This window comes from Eutrigla gurnardus (genome assembly GCF_963514095.1).
Source record: "Eutrigla gurnardus genome assembly, chromosome: 1".
In the NCBI taxonomy this organism is placed as follows: Eukaryota; Metazoa; Chordata; class Actinopteri; order Perciformes; family Triglidae; genus Eutrigla; species Eutrigla gurnardus.
Window position 1 is genome coordinate 14,145,565 of NC_139915.1, and position 18,175 is coordinate 14,163,739.

At 41.9% G+C, this 18,175-nt stretch overlaps 1 protein-coding gene across 3 annotated transcripts in view; it reads right to left on the bottom strand.

Annotated features, from left to right (window-relative positions):
* Nucleotides 1–17,833, bottom strand: part of ano1a (anoctamin 1, calcium activated chloride channel a) — a 78,906-nt gene extending 61,073 nt beyond the window's left edge. For 2 of the 3 annotated variants that reach the window (XM_084009336.1, XM_084009335.1), the window contains exons 1-2: nt 15,797–15,950; nt 3,254–3,408 (exon numbers count right to left, since the gene is read on the bottom strand). In XM_084009336.1, coding sequence (XP_083865462.1) covers nt 3,254–3,408; nt 15,797–15,869 — 228 coding nt within the window. In that variant the 5' untranslated portion in view covers nt 15,870–15,950. Of the gene's footprint in view, nt 1–3,253; nt 3,409–15,796; nt 15,951–17,712 lie in introns of those variants that run through there. The other variant, XM_084009337.1, reaches the window with a different exon arrangement.
* Nucleotides 17,834–18,175: the final 342 nt, after the last annotated feature.

Below are 18,175 nucleotides of genomic sequence, written 5' to 3' on the forward strand. Positions count from 1 at the left end.
ACACACACACACACACACACACACACACACACACACACACACACACACACACACACACACACACACACAATCTTCAGCTCTCTCTCAACAGGAAGTAGTCATAGCTGCAAAGGTCAGAGGTTGTTTCTCAGAGGGCACATGAGGATGTGGTGGTGTATGCATCATTCACCAATAGGAACTCTTTTCTCACTAAGCCACCGGGAAATGAGGTTCTCCTCTCCTCTGGGCTTCCACATGCACACAGCCACCCCCCCCCCCCCCCCACCCCCCCACCCCACACACACACACACACACACACTGACACACACACAAACACACACACACACATTTCAGAGCCATAATAAGCTCGAGGCTGAGACAACCCGGCAGTTTTTAAGTCAATAATGTTTTTCACAGCAGCACCAAGCTCCATGTAGCAGCAGTTTTTTTACGTTGAATGCTTCAAATGAGAATTTTTACATCACTAACCTGTACGGGCCACAGTGCCAACAATAAAATCTGACTTACTAGCTTCTCTCAAGCCCAGATAGAGGAACATGATCAATTCAAGGCCTGAATTACAAAAACAAACAAACAAACAAACAAACAGTATAGTAGTAGTGTCTACCCATGCAGATCATCTGTTTTAATGTCCAGGTCCTGAGATATCTGTACACTACAACACTTTGTTACTCTGCAGACCTCAGTGTCAGCAGTTTTCATAGATTTCATTAGAAAGTATTTCTGAAAACCCGAAGAGGTGAGTGTGAAACCGACCCTAACACTTCTCATGAGAGGAAAAGCAGGAGGCAGCTTTCATTTTGCTGCAAAGCAGAATTTTATTTGGCACCAAAACTGCCCAATGAGCCCAATTCCTACAACATAATCAGTGTCGTGCACCAGTGACCACATAATAATCAATTATGCAAATTAACTCGGATGCCTCATTTTATATGCACTGAAATTGATACATTACATATTTATTGTGATTACAATGGATTAATCTGACTTATTTTCTCAACACACCAAATAATGTATTGTTGTGCGAATATTTATGATCATCGATCATTCAACCTGAAAACATTGTTTTGCCGCTTGGGGGCAGTACAACAATCTGTAAAGACACCAATGACATATTATTGGCTTCTTAAGGTGATATATGAAACTGGTTGGCAGACAGTTGCATACTCATACAGCAAATCAACATACCCTCATACAGGGGTTCGTATGTTATCTTAGGATATTTTACTTGTGTTTTAAATGTGCAGCAACACATGTAATCATCTGCTTACAAGCCCCTGCAGTGCAGACAAACAAAACGTGTTGGTTTAGAAAGAGATTGTGGTTTGTGTTAAAATAACGACATTTAAATGGCTTGTTTAGGCAACAGGACGTAATACTGAAATAAGTATGTTTTTAAATGATGTACTTGGTGTTAAGTTATTTCACCAATGTAAGTCTACGTTGATGTAGCAGCCTCCTGAGTGAAAGTCCTGTGTTTGTTTGACCCATCCATTGAGTCAGCGAAAAAACAGCCCACATCTATCTATAATGCACATTAGTCTTGTTTCATTAGGCCTTTTTTCCCGGCCTTTTTTTACGATTCCGGCGTAATGGCGGGAAGGTGAGTTAAAATATGCTGTGAACCGCACCGTTTCTATAGAACTTTGCTTTGCGGCATAACGAGTGTTGGAAATCCAATTAGCTCGATTGTATCAAAACAACTGTGAAAGGTGAACTTTTGCTCGTCTCGCATATTTACACGTCTCTTCAACCACAAGCGAAGTTGTTGTCTCGCCTCTGATGGAGCTCTGTGACGACCTCCGTTGCCGTCTCAGAGGTGTAATGTTTGGTTGCGAAAAAAGGCGTAATACTCCCGCAACGAAAAGGCAGTGTAAAACGGGCTATTGGGACCTTAGTTCTCCAGCATAAAATACTTCTCTCCTGATGGTTGTCATGACGATGAAAATGCTGCCTTATTAAACTGCCTTAGTGTTGCTGAGCTGGAATAATATCCACCAGCTCAAGTGGCACTTTAAGTGCTGCTCCCTTCACAGTCTGTTCACTACTGCTGGGGCTCGATATTCAAGAGCTCCGTTACAATTTTTGGCATTTAGCATGTAAAAGAAGGAACTTCCTGTTCCCCTCACACTGGTTATAAAAACAAATGAAAAAGCTATAGAGTTGGCTACAGCCCAAATCACAGCTGTGTTATTGTACAGAACAGACATACATGTAGACACTGAGGCAACAAATTAATTTAATGAATGCGATAAAGATATAAACTAGCAAGGCATAAAGACTTATTGATGACTGTTAGTTTGCTCTATAAAATGATTTGTGCACTTCGATTGGTTCCCATCGGTTGCTTTGTATATGAACATTTCCATAATTTTCACATGCAGAACTAAACTGAGCACAATATATGTGACCGAAGTTTCATGAGTCCTCGTAACACAGCAGCAGACCAACACTGAAGCATTAGGCTTAGAGATACAGTCGCTGTCAATGGATGGTTCCTTCAGGAAATCAATGGGTTTTATAGTTTGCCGTCGTTGTAGCTGTTGCATCAGCACATTGACTGTGAGTACAGTCTGTGTCAACGAGATTTTAATGAATACTTTTCCCTCACAGACACTAGATTTAAATTAAAAAGTGTTTCAAAACCCTCCCTTGGATCCTAACTACTTCTTACAAGACTTCAGGTCCAAGCAGGGAAATGTATGTATCACTCATGATAGGAGCGTAATCACCTACTGGTCTACACACGGGACCCACGTATTACTCTAAACAAAGCCTGAATGGAATGGAATGCTATTTAAAGCTACAAACACATACATAGATATGACTATTGTCTTATTCTCAAAAGTGCAGCTCTGATCCATGGATGGTTGGGAGACCTGTGGTTCAAATTTGGTTTCATGTTCCTACTTACGTGATCATTCCTGTATTTTTAAATCAGGCTCTATTTGTGAGAGTGAGCTCGAAACCTTTTTAAGTCACTTGATATTCACGATTATTCCAATAATAGAAATTAACCAGGACTAACTGCACAACAACACAAGGAGGTGAAGGGGATTTCATGCGCAGTGCAACATGATAAAACATTCCAACCATGGAAGTCACTGGTCTTTGTTACTCTGCAGACCTCAGTGTCAGCGGTTTTCATCATCTTCATTAGAAAGTATTTCTAAACACCAACAGGAGTGTTGAAAAGCCCTCAGTCATTGCCCTGCACATAAAGCGGAATGATAATGCAGATCTAGCATCTTACTATGGACTCGTTGCTCCTGGCGTTGGTGTTGACAAAGTCCCCATCCAGGGTTTTCTCTTCGCCAGGGACTGGCAGGTAGCTGTCGTTCCTCCTCATGGTGGCAGGCACCTCCTGCTGTGGGCTGCCTGAGTGTTGACGAGTGAGAGCAGGAGAGTCTGAAGGAGGAAATGGAGAAGGATGATGCATTAGCCATATGAGTTATTATCCGAACGATAGCACTGCTCGTAATGTATTTACAGTCCATTTGATTGTTTTTCTACATAGCACTTTTTAATGGTCATCACATTGAAGAAGGAATTCATTATAGTCTGCCTGTGTCGAGGGCATAGTAATGCACAGATAACGAGACAAAGGGTACCTGAGCACTGCCGGGTTGAATCCCAACCCCAACATAACACCCAGACTGAACGAGGACGCCACAAATTGGCAGAGACACAAAAGGAATAGAGACGAGGTGTTGTTTGTAGTTCTTCTGTGTCTCTGTCGGTGACATGGTGCAGCTGAAGCGTAGCTGTCAAACTACAACTTCCATATTTCTTTCACATTTGAGATTAAAAGAGACTTCTGCCCAAAGCAGATCCACAGACAGACCTCTGCTCCAATATTCTAGCGCAGCACACTAAAGGAAAGCATCAGAGACAGGCTGAGATGTTCTTAAACCAGAGCTGATTTAAATGGTTTCCCTCATGTTACTGTATTTGATTGAAATGTTCCCAAAGCCTCAGCATGCTGCGCTGCTGTAATATGAAATAAACTAAACAAAAAGAAATAATGGATCAGATTTTTTTATTTTTTTTTATCAAAAGACTCAGGAGATGACCTGAGACTTTCCAACAACAAAGGTTAAGAGTCACTTCACTTCTGGATCAGGGATCCCCCGACCCCTCAGGCCCCGGGGCCTCTGCCCAGTAGGCAAGTAATCCATCCTTGGGTAAAGCTGCAGTTTATGAACACAATCATATAAAATATATTGGTGTGTGTTGTTTGTTGATTGATGCAATAAAGACAGTTGAGGGTTTGACATGAATATTAGCAGCTCATAAATAGAAAATGTTACTTTCAACTAGAAGTCGACCCATGAATAGGATCGGTGGAAGTGGGCTAGTGACCGACATCGGCTAGTGGCTGATAGCTTTGCAGCCGCCATCAGTCACATGGGGGACGTACATCACAGTTTTACATAGAGGCTCAACACACACATAGTATATAGAGTATAATGCTGGAAATATATGTGTGTATGTCAAAGGGAAGAGCTCATTTTGCGACAAGCAAATGGTATTCATGTTTTATCTGACCCGTTTTCAAATGAGGTCTCCCCACAGAAGTTATCACTCCAATATGTAAAGCTGCTCTATCAGCTCTTTGTCCACGACAGAAGACATGCAGAGCGAGAGGAAAGTCATTCAACTGTTACATTATATAATAATCTAGCAACATAACTATCCTTTGTGAAATAAAGCCGAGCTGACACAGGTTTTACTGTTGTAATGTAACGTTAATACAGTCCATGCCTACAATGGTAACATATCTAATTTAGGACAAGATTCATTCAATTGTCTTAATTTAATGACTACTCAAAAACCATGACCCAATTATTTCGTTATCCAAACTATTATTAAATGAGAATCTACTACCAACCATATCTATAAAACATATATCCTGCACAAATTACCAATATCAGTATCATTAAGAACATTTTAGAATAAATATTTGAGATGGTTTGCATGGAAACAATTTGGTTCTTAAATGTAATCTCATGGGAGTGAACACACCACGATACACCGCGGAAGGATTTCTGTTCTAAAGAAGGGTAGAAATAAACTCTTTGCAGCTGTCACCATGGATACTGATAGATGCCTTGCTTGTCAACTCCTGAGTTTTAATACAAGCTGTTCCTCTGTATTATCCCCAGAATGAGCGCCTTCACCAGCTGTCATGTGATTTGTGTGATATCTTTACCTTACAATTGCAGCTGAGACTGAGCATTATCTCAGAAAATGCGGTACTTAGTGTTATTCTTATTATGATTATTATAAAAAAGTATTAGCATTAGCATAGCATTTCAACAGGAACACTTTTCTCTGGGTATAAAGAAGCTCTTAACAAAGAGGAAACTCATCAGCCACAACACACGATACCTCTACCTGCCTCTGGGCCTTCTAATCACATTTCCTGTTAACGCTGACGGTTATTGTTCATTAACAAAAGCACAGGGGGAACCATCATGAAGAAAACCGTTTAATGTGCTTCTCCTGAGTGTTAATCCTGATTATCAGCATTACTGAATGACTGCAGGACACAACTCTAAATGCATTGCCTGATGGATGATGCTACATGTTATAGACAGCGTGGTGCACATCAGTGTTTACATGGGGAAATATAATTCACATTAGATAAACCAAGGACTATGTAGAGGACTATATGAAGGACTATGTAGAGGACTATATGAAAGAGTACGTGATGCTCTGAAAAAGATAAACATTAAAAAATCAGCTGGCCCTGATGGATTGGATCCACATTTGTTGCAGATTGCTGCTGAGATTATTGCTGAACCATTAACTCACATTTTTAACCTGACTATAGAAAATGGTCAAATTCCGAAAATTTGGAAGGCAGCCAACGTTGTTCCATTGCTGAAGGGTGGTGATCCAGCAAACCCTAACAATTATAGGCCTATATCCAAACTCTCAGTGCTTGGCAAGATTTTGGAAGGACTTATTAGTAATCAGTTAAAGGAGTTTCTATCGAAAAATTGTATTCTAAATGATCTGCAATCCGGGTTTAGAAAGAAACATGGTACTGTCACTGCTACAATGAAGGTTCTAAATGACATAACAGCAATTGATGAGAAAAAACACTGTGCTGCACTATTCTTGGACTTATCAAAGGCTTTTGACACAGTCGACCACTCTGTTTTATTACAAAAGCTAGTGAACATAGGATTTTCCTCAAAATCAGTTAAATGGTTTGAGAACTATCTGAGTGATAGAACACAAAGTGTCCAAGCTGACGGTTTATCGTCTAGCTGTAAGAATATACACTATGGTGTCCCGCAAGGATCCATTTTGGGTCCTATTTTATTTATAGTTTATATTAATAATTTGTGTTGCAATGTTACAAATACAAAATTCCATTTTTACGCATTTTACCATTATGTATAGCTCTGCTTCATCCTTAGCAAGTGCAACTAAGGACCTCCAATCGGCTTTTAATATTGTTCAGCAAAACCTACATGGATTAAGACTTCTACTAAATATTGACAAAAGCAAAATGATCTGCTTTACAAGAAGTAATATAAAATCAGATATGGATGACAACCAGATTGTTACTCTAAACAACAAAGTGATAGAGCGAGTCGCAACCTACAAATACCTGGGCTTTTTTCTAGAAGAAAATCTCTCTTTCAAACACCACATTGAGTGTCTTACTAAAAAGCTAAGAATTAAACTGGGTTTCTTGTATAGAAATAAATGTTGTTTTTCTTTTGGTGCCAGGAAGAAAATTGTCCAAGCCGTTCTTTTATCTGTTATTGACTATGGTGATATTTTATATATGCATGCAAATTCATCATCTCTGAAAATGCTAGATTCTGTGTACCATGCAGCATTACGGTTTGTCTCAAACTCTGGCTTCCGAACACACCGTTGTAAATTGTATGAGAAAGTTGGTCTGTCTTCCTTATACACCCGTAGGATGGAACACTGGTATATGTTTCTTTATAAGGCAATATTGCACGATCTGCCTCCGTATTTGTGTTCTCTAATGGTTCCTAAAACAATCAGTGCTCGTATCACTCGGTCTAGCAGTTTGATTATGTATAACGTTCCTCGGACTCGCACTACGTTTGGTGAAAGTGCTTTTAAATCTTTTGCCCCGTCATCATGGTGTAAGCTACAGGAACACCTTAAACTGGAATCCCTAATCACCCTGAACAATTACAAAAGCAGGATCAAGGACTATTTAACCACAAACTGGACACTGACTTACTGCCAATTAGATTGATGCTTTGTCACTTTTTATTGTGTTTGTGTCTGTTTTTAGTGTGAAATTTTGTGTTTTTGTTGTTTTTAATGTGAAACTTTAAATGTTTGTATGCTGCCTTCTTGGCCAGGACTCTCTTGAAAAAGAGATTTTGAATCTCAATCAGAATATTCCTGGAAAAATAAAGGTTAATAAAAAAAAAATAAAAAAAAATAAAAAAATAAAGACAATATAGAGGACTATATGCAGGACTATGTAGAGGACTACATGCAGGGCTATGTAGAGGACTAGATTCAGGACTATGTAGAGGACTATATAGTGAGCTCATCTGTAAAATGCCGGTATACGTTGTCATCATGTCCAGAGGGGTGAACACTAGCTTATACTAACATCCGCAACTCACACAAGGCTGCACCCTGGCCCCACCTCGGCTACTCCACTCTTCTGCTGATGCTAATTCCTGTTAATAGACCAACTGTTTAACAGGTTTAACTGGTTTTGAAGCAGATCACAGTGTGATCAACCGGAGCTGTCTCAATCCCACAGGACCGGAACATGTTCAAGGAGGCTGCCATCTATGAACACGTAGCTGAGCTGTCAGCGTCTCAGAGAAGTTCACCATACGTGATGTCCACACGTTGCTGATGCTGCCTTTGACTCTGGGGACATTAACTTATTCTAGTCCATTGGGGGTGGAAAATGGTTCAATCCAATCCACTGACACAAATGACACATGACGCAAAGTGGCAAGGCTTACAGGCCCTCGCTGGGTGCATCGATGATGTCAGTTTGTCACGTAACTGCTCTGCCATCTGAAGAGAGCCGGCGTCTCGCATCCATCCTGTCCACCTTCTCAGGAGGAACCGTCGACCATCTCGACCAGCCACGGAGAGTGGGAGGCGTGCCTGCCAGAAGGGCTTCAGACTGTTTCAGGGGAGGCTCAGTGAAAAAATAATGATTATTATTATGTATTAAATATTATTATTATTTATGACTATGAAGTTTCTCGCCCAAATTGACATTTTACAAGATTATATTTGAAAACTTCAGAGAATTCACCATTTCAATATTTACTGAGTCGAGCTAGAATGTCACTGTGATTACTCTCAGCAGCTGCACACAAATTAATCATAATATAAAACGTGTCTGATCAAGTCAGTTGTTCCAAATGTTATTAAGTTTTATGTCTTCTGAATTCACTACCAAGGTCCATAACCAAGACAGTGTAATTAGACATCCAATACATATGTAATTCTATACTTAATAAACATTTATATTTTGTTAAACAGTGTGGCATCAGTGATACACATTGTGGTGCTTGAGGCTAGTTTCCCTCACTGTGAAGCGCTTTGAGTGTCTATGATAAAGCGCTATATAAATGTAGTCCATTATAAGTGAATGATGACTCAATGAAATACAGCAACACACTGAGACTGGTATCATTCCCAAAGTTGAGTGAACATGTATTCTTCATAGACCAACACATATTTATTTGCATGGCTTTAATTATGCTGTGAATGCTGGAACCGCTTGGCTCCAACGCACTTACCTAACTAGTTGACTTCTCATCATGCGTCACTTCACAAAAAATCATTAGCCTACTTAACAAACTCAAAAATGCCCCAACGTTGTTATATAATTAACTTTACTAAGAATCCTCACAGCAAAGTCATAGATAATGTCTTTAAAGTCCACTTTCTGGGCAAGTTGATGCTCTATGGAGATCATTTTTTTCTCTCCAAAGGCCTCCTTGCCCCCCTCCCCCACCACCAGGGCCCGGGGCAACTGTACAGGTGTTCCCCCTTGACGGGGGGCCTGCTGCTCCTCAACACCTTTGAGTTTAAACTTTCACTTATTCTTATCACTCCAGGCTTAAACCGGTTACCAGGGCCTGTCTCAACCAATCTATTGGGTCTAGTATCGTCTTGGTTTGTCCTGCTGTAAACTTTAGAAGAAAAAGACACTGCATCTCTCTAACCCCGAGTCCCACAAGCACATGAGTGTCTCTCTTTTTACTTGGTGCTTCATTCCAGATGTTGGGACCTGGATCTTCGTCCCCCGCCTCCCCTCTTGTCTCACTATATCTCTCCCTGGTGTGCATGTTGTTCTGGTCTCTCTCACCCTCTGTGTTATTTTCTCCAATCTGTGTGGAAAGCTGTGCAGCCGTTCCTCTTCTCGGGTCTCAATGGAGAGGTGGATGAGTGGCTCGGGTCCTGTCTCTCCTGCTTTTGCGTGATCAATGTGCTCATGGATCCATTCTTCATTTATGTTTACAGTCTATCTGTCCATCCTGGGAGAGGAATATCTCATCTCTTTGGAGGTTTCTTCCACTTTTTTATTTATAAAGGGTTATTGGACGAGTCTTCCTGATTTCAGTGCAGGGTCTAGAGCAGGGCTCTCCAACAAGTATCACAAGCCAATATCCCAATAGAGGCCCATGGTTCAAATGTTCAAAGTCACTTTGTAAGCTGGTAGCTGCCTACGAACAGAGAAGGTAAAGGAGCTGAAAACAACGCTGATGAAGAAGGCCAAGGCAGCAACAGAAGCTGCACTTAGTGGTGCACATCCTTAGGAAACACAAACAGCCGGTCAAGGTAGCTCTCAGAGAGAAAACGGTTGGAGATCCCTGGTCTAAAGGCAAATTTGTGATTTGTGATATTGGGCTACATAATTTATATCAAAGTGACTCCACTGGTATTTTGGCCACCAACTATACCATTTTTATTTGTGCTGGAAAAAAAGGTGACAAACTCTAAATGAACCGTAATCATTTCCAACGGTTTCAAGCATCCTTTAACGCCATCTTACTGGTGCAGAGACTTCCTGTGCCCTCAGACACAGTACAGCCAGTCTGCAGTACTTTACGCCACACAACAACATTCACACACATCCATGAATATAATGGTCACTTCCAGAAATTGTGAGTGTGACTGTGCTATGCTCTTCACTCACCATGTGATATATTTGGCTTCACTGTAAGTTAAATGGAGCATTTAAAGAATAGTCACAATTGCTCCTCTGATTATAACATCAACAGAATTATAACTTTGGAAACAGGATATGCTAAAAGTGGGTGTAAAATTCTCTGAGGGGGGATTTTGATTTGAAAGGACTATTCTGGGTTTTTTTTAAGCATGTTGGAGCCCATTAATAAAATCAAACTACAAATCAAATGTATTCTGAATAATTGCTGCATTCATTGGTTTAATTGTATTGTCTGCTATGTCAATTGTATTGACTATTATCAAATGTTTAAACTGAAACAGCAAATACTATCAGTTACCTCTTAAGACATCTAGCAGACACAAAGGAACGTCAGCATGTACACTATATTGCCAAGAGTATTAACTCATCCATCCAAATAATTTAAATCAGGTGTTCCAATCACTTCCATGGTCACAGGTGTATAAAAGCGGGGTCAGCAGATGCTGAGGTGTATAGTGCGCAGAGGTCGCCAACTTTCTGCAGAGTCAATCGCTACAGACCTCCAAACTTCATGTGGCCTTCAGATTAGCTCAAGAACAGTGTATAGAGAGCTTCACGGAATGGGTTTCCATGGCCGAGCAGCTGCATACAAGCCATACATCACGCTTTTCCATCTGGCAATCTGATGGACGAGTCTGGGTTTGGCGGTTGCCAGGAGAACGGTACTTGTCTGACTGCATTGTGCCACATGTAAAGTTTGGTGGAGGGAGGATTATTGTGTGGGGTTGTTTTTCAGGAGCTGGGCTTGGCCCCTTAGTTCCAGTGAAAGGAACTCTGAATGCTTCAGCATACCAAGAGATGTTGGACAATTCCATGCTCCCAACTTTGTGGGAACAGTTTGGGGATGGCCCCTTCCTGTTCCAACATGACTGTGCACCAGTGCACAAAGCAAGGTCCATAAAGACATGGATGAGAGTTTGGTGTGGATGAACTTGACTGGTCTGCACAGAGTCCTGACCTCAACCTGATAGAACACCTTTGGGATGAATTAGAGAGGAGACTGAGAGCCAGGCCTTCCCGTCCAATATTAGTGTGTGACCTCACAAATGCACTTCTGGAAGAATGGTAAAAAATTCCCATTAACACACTCCTAAACATTGTGGAAAGCCTTCCCAGAAGAGTTGAAGCTGTTATAGCTGCAAAGGGTGGACCAATGTCATATTAAACCCTATGGATTAAGAATGGGATGTCACCTAAATTCATATGTGAGTCAAGGCAGGTGAATACTTTTGGCAATATAGTGTACTTAGATGCTAAAGTCTACTTTTATTGTCCCTTTACTAAAGCAACTTGTCTTACTGTCACTATCAATGAGCAAAACCTCAGTGATATTAAAATAAGAAGTTGCAAAGGAGAGAACATTGAGCTAACTAAAAACCTTGTGATTGTACCAAATATTACAAGTAAATACCAATTTCAAAGGCCCAACTTTCTCTGAACTGCAGTCCTTGTCACTAGGGATGAATGTTTTAAAATATCATATTACTACTAAATAGTCTGAACTTGCAATTGCAATATGATTTGTGATATTTAAAATTTTTCATTTTTCCATAATTATTCTTTTAGATTCTTTTAGTTTTAGTGATTATAAAAATGTATATGGTGAAATTATTTTGCAAATATCTATCAAACAAACACATTTTGACACACATTTGCCATTTAACAAATACTGCACCTCCTGCGATTTGAAACATTGCAGTAGGCCATATTGCAAAAATAATTAAAATTTAGATTTCGTGTGCAACCCTGCTTTTCACTGCTCATTCTGCTGGTGATGGTCTGCTGAGACAAGATACCTCACTGGCTTTCTAACACATGACCAAGCAGAAGTATTGTTGCTATGGATATCCACAATCTACTACACCTTTGACAATGATTTTGTATAATTCCTGAGTGGATTTTCCTGAATAGTCCTGTTATACAGCCACGCATGCAGACCGACATGGTGGATTGAGTCCTGTCCTCTTTAAAAACTTGCTACTGTACATGAGGCCTTAGCTGAAGACACGTGTGGCCTTTAAAGGCTTCATCCTGCCTTCCAGTGGGGGAACCGAGGTCTGCGTTGCCTTTTAGAGGTCCAGAGTGGTGGATGAAGTGATAGCCTGCAATTAAACAAAGAGACTGTGTGCAAAAGAAAATGATTGCACCCGTTGTTCCTTCAATAACTTTGATGACTTGTGTCTCTGTCTTCCCGACAACAAGCTTTTTGTGGTGATGCACATAATGACTCAAAAGGAAAGGGCGAACCGCTTAGGAAGATGACTGAGGTGGATGGTTGGGCATACAGAGTGTAAGTGCAGGTCACGTCCATAACTATAAGACATTGTTGCACCAAAGTTGCCAATGAGGGGGAAGGTGTAGAGCGATGGGGTTTATAGGAAATGTGGCCTTTTTTCCATCAAAGAAAAATGTCTTTATGGCAACTATACCTGAGGGCGCAATCACACCAGGGCCATTTGATCCGTACTGTGCCTCAGCACGATTGCTCCCCCAAAGGGGGTCCCAAGCCGTCTTGCGCTCACACCGCTCCAGCCCAAATGGGCGTCGGCCCAGATTGCCTGTTGTACATATGTCATCACATCGTAATACGACACACACATGGCTTGATGTTGTCTTTCTCATTGTGTTTTGTCTACAGCCTTAAACTGAACAATTGCACAATAAATGGTCAACATTTTATTTAAACACACAAACAACATATTTCTAATTCAGAGCATATAACGACTGGGACCAGCAAATAATTATTTTAGCTACATTGTGACCCATACATTTTTTACGATCTCAGAGGTCCCATAGGATTCTTGCGGAAGGGCCGTGACTTCGCCACTCTATTGCGTACCCGTGCATGTGTGCAAAAAAAAAAAAGCGTGCTGGGGCCGAGGGAGCGTAACGTTCTTAAGTACGGAACGGAGCGCTCACACTGGCCAAATCTGTACTTTACGCTCAATTGTGCCTTGGCGCGGTACGGTTGGTGTCGTGTGAATGCACCCTAAATCTATAGCCATGTTTCCATTCAATTGTGGATTTTAAGCAAATGTTAAAAAATTATTTCGTTTTTTATTTAATTATTTAGGAACGTCATCATCTACTGGTTTGGAGCGAATACACTCGGCTACAGCGATGTTTGGTCAGCAGTTGGTGTCAGGCTATGCGAGGATCATCCACCAGAGAAGAAGAAGCAGAGGTTGTGAACCAGAAGTAAAACAATGCTATGTGAGAATTTCTTCAGCAAAGACATTTCCTTAATCCATTTAGCATCAACTCCTTGTTGAGCCAAAAACCTTCTCAACTGAACGTAAAAACGGTTCTTCGCAACATTTTTTGAATGTGTTGTCTTCAGTGTTGGAGTTAGGTGGAGTCAGTGGAAGCTGAGCTGTGAGTGAGGACTGGCTCCCATGAATGCAGTTAACTCAAATATCTGGGGGTCTCTGAAAATACAGCAGCATGATATTTTAATTACAAATAAAGCTATTTTCTCTTCCACATATGGAGTTATATTGACGTTAAAGATAAATAGCTTGACATGACACGTAATAAGAGTAGCTAAACGTGTAGTAAAGCATCGAGAATGCAGCATGGCTGCACTATGCAGCCGTCACTTAGGCACACCTATTTAATTATAGCCTATATTTACTTGCACATCCATAATTTGATTTTTGGGGGGCTTTTTGGAGACCCCCACAGAGATTTGATCATAACTCGAACCCTGGTTGTCTCCATTAGGTTTTTCTAATGTGATACATTAAAAAAATATGAATGGAAAGCTGCCAGTTCACACTTACATGTATGAATGCGTCCTTGACCTCGGAGCTGTAAGGTACAGTAACAGCGGCTCAGACAGAACGGTGCCTCAGGTGACGCATGCACAAACATGAGAGATCAGAACAGGCCGGTTTTGTCTCCGCAGATTGAGATACCTGAAGTGAACCTGATGTTACACGTCTGGCACGGCAAGTTTGGCTTTGTACAATAGATCCAGATTTCTATGTCTGGTTATAAGATATTTAATAACATCGTTTGTTTCAGTGCATGAATAGAGCGCTGACTAGGATCATGGTGTTTGGAGGTATTTGCTCGGTACTGCCTCAGGAAATCCTCTTAAACTTTGCATGAATATATGAATATATTTTACATACTGTAACTGTACATTCATTTACCACAGCTAATACTGTGGGGTTGATTTCAATAGTAACAAGTATTTCATGACAACACAACCCTGCCTAAGACATAATAGCGTCTGCCAAATGTCTTGGCAGAAATCCTAGACAGGCGGCACCCAGCGTGGGCCTTGGATTTGCTTCAGTGACATTGGAAGTTTTTAATCCAGCTATGCACACACAATGTATTTATGATTATTTATGTCCAGTTTTAAAATCGGTGTTAGCGTGGTTAACAGGTTAGAAATGTTTTCTTTCGACAGATCACTTAAGAATCAACCGTTTCTATTGCGCAAGCCAATTAGATCCAGTTAATAGATAATGTCTCCAGGCAAAATAAATAATCATTTCCTCGCGCCTCGAGAACTGGCACTGGGCACACGCAATAGTGTCACGGAAGCCATGCATTGTCATAGTCATCCAGGTCCTGGTGATCATTGAAAGCTCACTGGTACCACGGGCTGATTTACACTGAAGGAAATAATGATCCAACAGAATGACGTCTCTTAACAGTGTTGACACACTTAGTTTGATGTGAACTGACAGATGTTTGCACAGCCATAAAGCTTAGAGACACATGTTGTGACAGTTACCATATTAAAGTCAATCCAACATTAGCAAATAGTTTAGATCAGAACAATGTTGTTGGTTTGTTGCCTAAACCTAACTTCCTGGGAAGCCGGAAGTTTATTATGGAAAGACACTTGTAATAAGTGAATATTGACATGCTGTGTGCATGGTAAGGTGAATCCAAAGGGATATGTTGAAGTTCATAGTTTAAAACTTGGTGAGACCAAGCTGCATTATTTGATTTTGATTTGACGAAGTAATTAATTGTTTAAAGCTGCACTGATAAATATGTTCGCAGAGGACTAACGCATAATGTAAAAGGTGTGTTGAACCCACAAAGAACGACCTGACTCTGACCTGACTCTCCCCTCGTTACTGCAGCCTTTTAGCATTTGTTTTGGTTTCAGGACACACAACTTTACTGGTTTGGTCCACCGCTCTCAGCTCCCGTGTTTACAGCAAATTCTAGAAAATGTGTGTCCACACTGCATCCAGCGGAGCTACGATGTAAACATACCTTGATTACAGTCGGGATAAGTAAAAACAAGGAGAGGAAACATTTTGGTAGCCTAGGCATGTTAAAATGAGCACCAGTAAGCATGTGAATGTAAAAGGCTCCGGGTTGCCTTCCCATACAAACATGTGGACCAGTGCGTCCATGTGCGTTATCAGCAGCAACAAACCACCTGAAGCCTACCAGAGGGAATTTAAGGGCATCAAATTGAGCGTAAAAAGCTTGATTGCTACGTATATCAGCCAGCGCGCGCACACATCCTCATCACGCTCATCACCATCATATCCCCGCGTTTCTTGCGAAATGTGCAAAAGTGGTAACGGAACGCGCTCTTACCGGGCTCCTCTGCACTATCACGGTGATTTACGCTCCCGACCAGGTCCTCATCCCCATCATCCTGTCGCTCCATCGGGTCTACAGAGGCGCTCCGGGTCCAGCTCTACTGTGCCGTCGCTTTCTCTCTCTCTCTCTCTCTCTCTCTCTCTCTCTCTCTCTCTCTCTCTCTCTCTCTCTCTCTCTCTCCGCTACAGCATCTATACCCCCGTGGCTTCACAGTCGCCCGCGCTGTTGCATGGAAACGCTGGACGGGGATCTGCTACCAATCATTCTTTTAACGCTGATTGACCTCGCTGTCAAACTGTTCCCTGTCGACAAACTCCGCGACCGCGTCCACCGGTTTGTCTTAGTATCGAGCTCAATGAGATGATTGCAGAAGGTGTGAACGCATCCTGCCTACACGAGTCATCGGTGTGAATGAGACTCTTCTACGTGAACACACCTCGTCCGTGTGCGAGGAAGCTCTCTGTCTAATTGAGATGATCCTCCTCAAACACACTGAGTGGTAACGCGCAGGCAAACAGCGAAAATCGTGCCAAACTGTCCACAACGATGCATTCGAGTCCCATAGGAAAACGGGGAATTGTGGTTTGCCTGCCTCACCTGCACACAACTTAACTCAGTTTGTTTCAGGTGATGTATTTCACTTTGGTATTCCACTTATAATTGCTACAAGATGTGTGGAGCCGCGGATCCTAATTGTTGTATATCATCCAGTTTGCAAATTTCCTCAAGATCGCGTTTTCAGTTAATCCGTGGTGGGGAGATCTCCCTTTTTTGGTTTAAATTCTCCAGGAGTTCATGTGATATTGTATGGAAACCACAAGTGATTAGGAGACGTGTACCCACACATTACTCCTCTATTTCATTGCCGGGTTGATGCTTCTGTCGATTCATCAAAGATTGACAGTTATTCAGATACGTGACGTGAATATGCTGCTCACACATGAGAGGAACAAACTGGGTCTAAAGGAAAACATATTAACTGTTCATTGTTGATGCAGAAATGGGCGAAGTTACAGAAACTATGAGACGCGTAGGTATGGTTATTTCCTATTATATTGAATGCATCATTGTTCTCCAGCATCACTGCGCCAGCTGGTGCCGCCCACTCGCGCAGGGCTCCTCCGGTAGGCGCGAGTTGATCAGAGCGCACGAGCGAATGCGTAAAACCCTATCAACGCAGAGAGATAATAAAGGAAACGTATAGAAACCGTGACTACTTTACACAGCGGCAACACCAACGGATCCATATGAACAATGTATCTGAATGAAGCTGCTTTAATTAACAGTTTGCATGGAAATTAAACAACACAATGTCCTTAATGTCTTAATGTCCCAAATCTTTAACGAGCAAAAATACAATGCAAATAGTTCCTTTCCCTTCATCCGCTCAACTCCGTCCCACCGCGCGGACGAGTGAGCGTTCACAGGGGAAGGAATGGAGAGCTGCGCGTCCACACTGGACACCCTGAGCATCTAACGAACAATCGGCCTTCAAATCCTGTGGGTGCCACAAAATACGCACATTATTGCCCGCGTATGAGCCCGTTCACAGGTGAACCAGTGAGTAGACATCAATCATTGAAACGCATCACGGGGAAACCTCATCCAAGCTGCGCCTCGGGACACGGCGCGTCAATCAGCCTCAAGCCGAGCGTGTGGAGGAAACTCCCAAAGCCTTTTCTCTTACTTTTACACCGCAGCCCAAACCAATATATGTTGAAGTACAGCAAAAAAAATAACAATGAAAGGGAACAAGTGATAGTCAGCCCTTTCCCCCCTCCAGTAAGGGGGGGGGGGGGGGGGGGGGGGGCATTTACACGCAGAAAATGAATGAATGAAGAGCAAACAAGTGGAGCTTTGCGACTATTTCTAAAGGAGCGCAATTAGCAGAATATAAAACAGACATTTACCTTTTCTCCAGAGTCAACGTGAAGCCGTTTGGGTAGAAGATAGGCAGGGATAAGAGCAGGTATTGGCCAGGTAACACTTCCCACTCACCTGTGTGTGCAGATGGGGCGGAGGAGGAAGTGCTGCTGGCCTCCTCAGGTAGGAGGTTCCCCTCCCACACAGCAGCTCAGGGACGACACAAGTCATTGGTGGGTTATGCAACGTGACAGTGGAGATGTGGCCCTGCTGATTGGCCGGGAGCCTAAAGGCAACATATTCTACAACAAACCAACAATATGCATCCCTTCAGATCCGGACCTGTCCATCTGTCTTTTAATGTGACAGCTGATCTGATAGCTGCATTCATTCCTATCTTTACACTATGTTAATGGACCAGGGCACCAGGATTTCAGCCGAGCCTACTTAAAGTCTCCTCAAGTGAGAGAGACATTCCCACACAGGCGTGCTTGGACTTGCCAGCTCGTT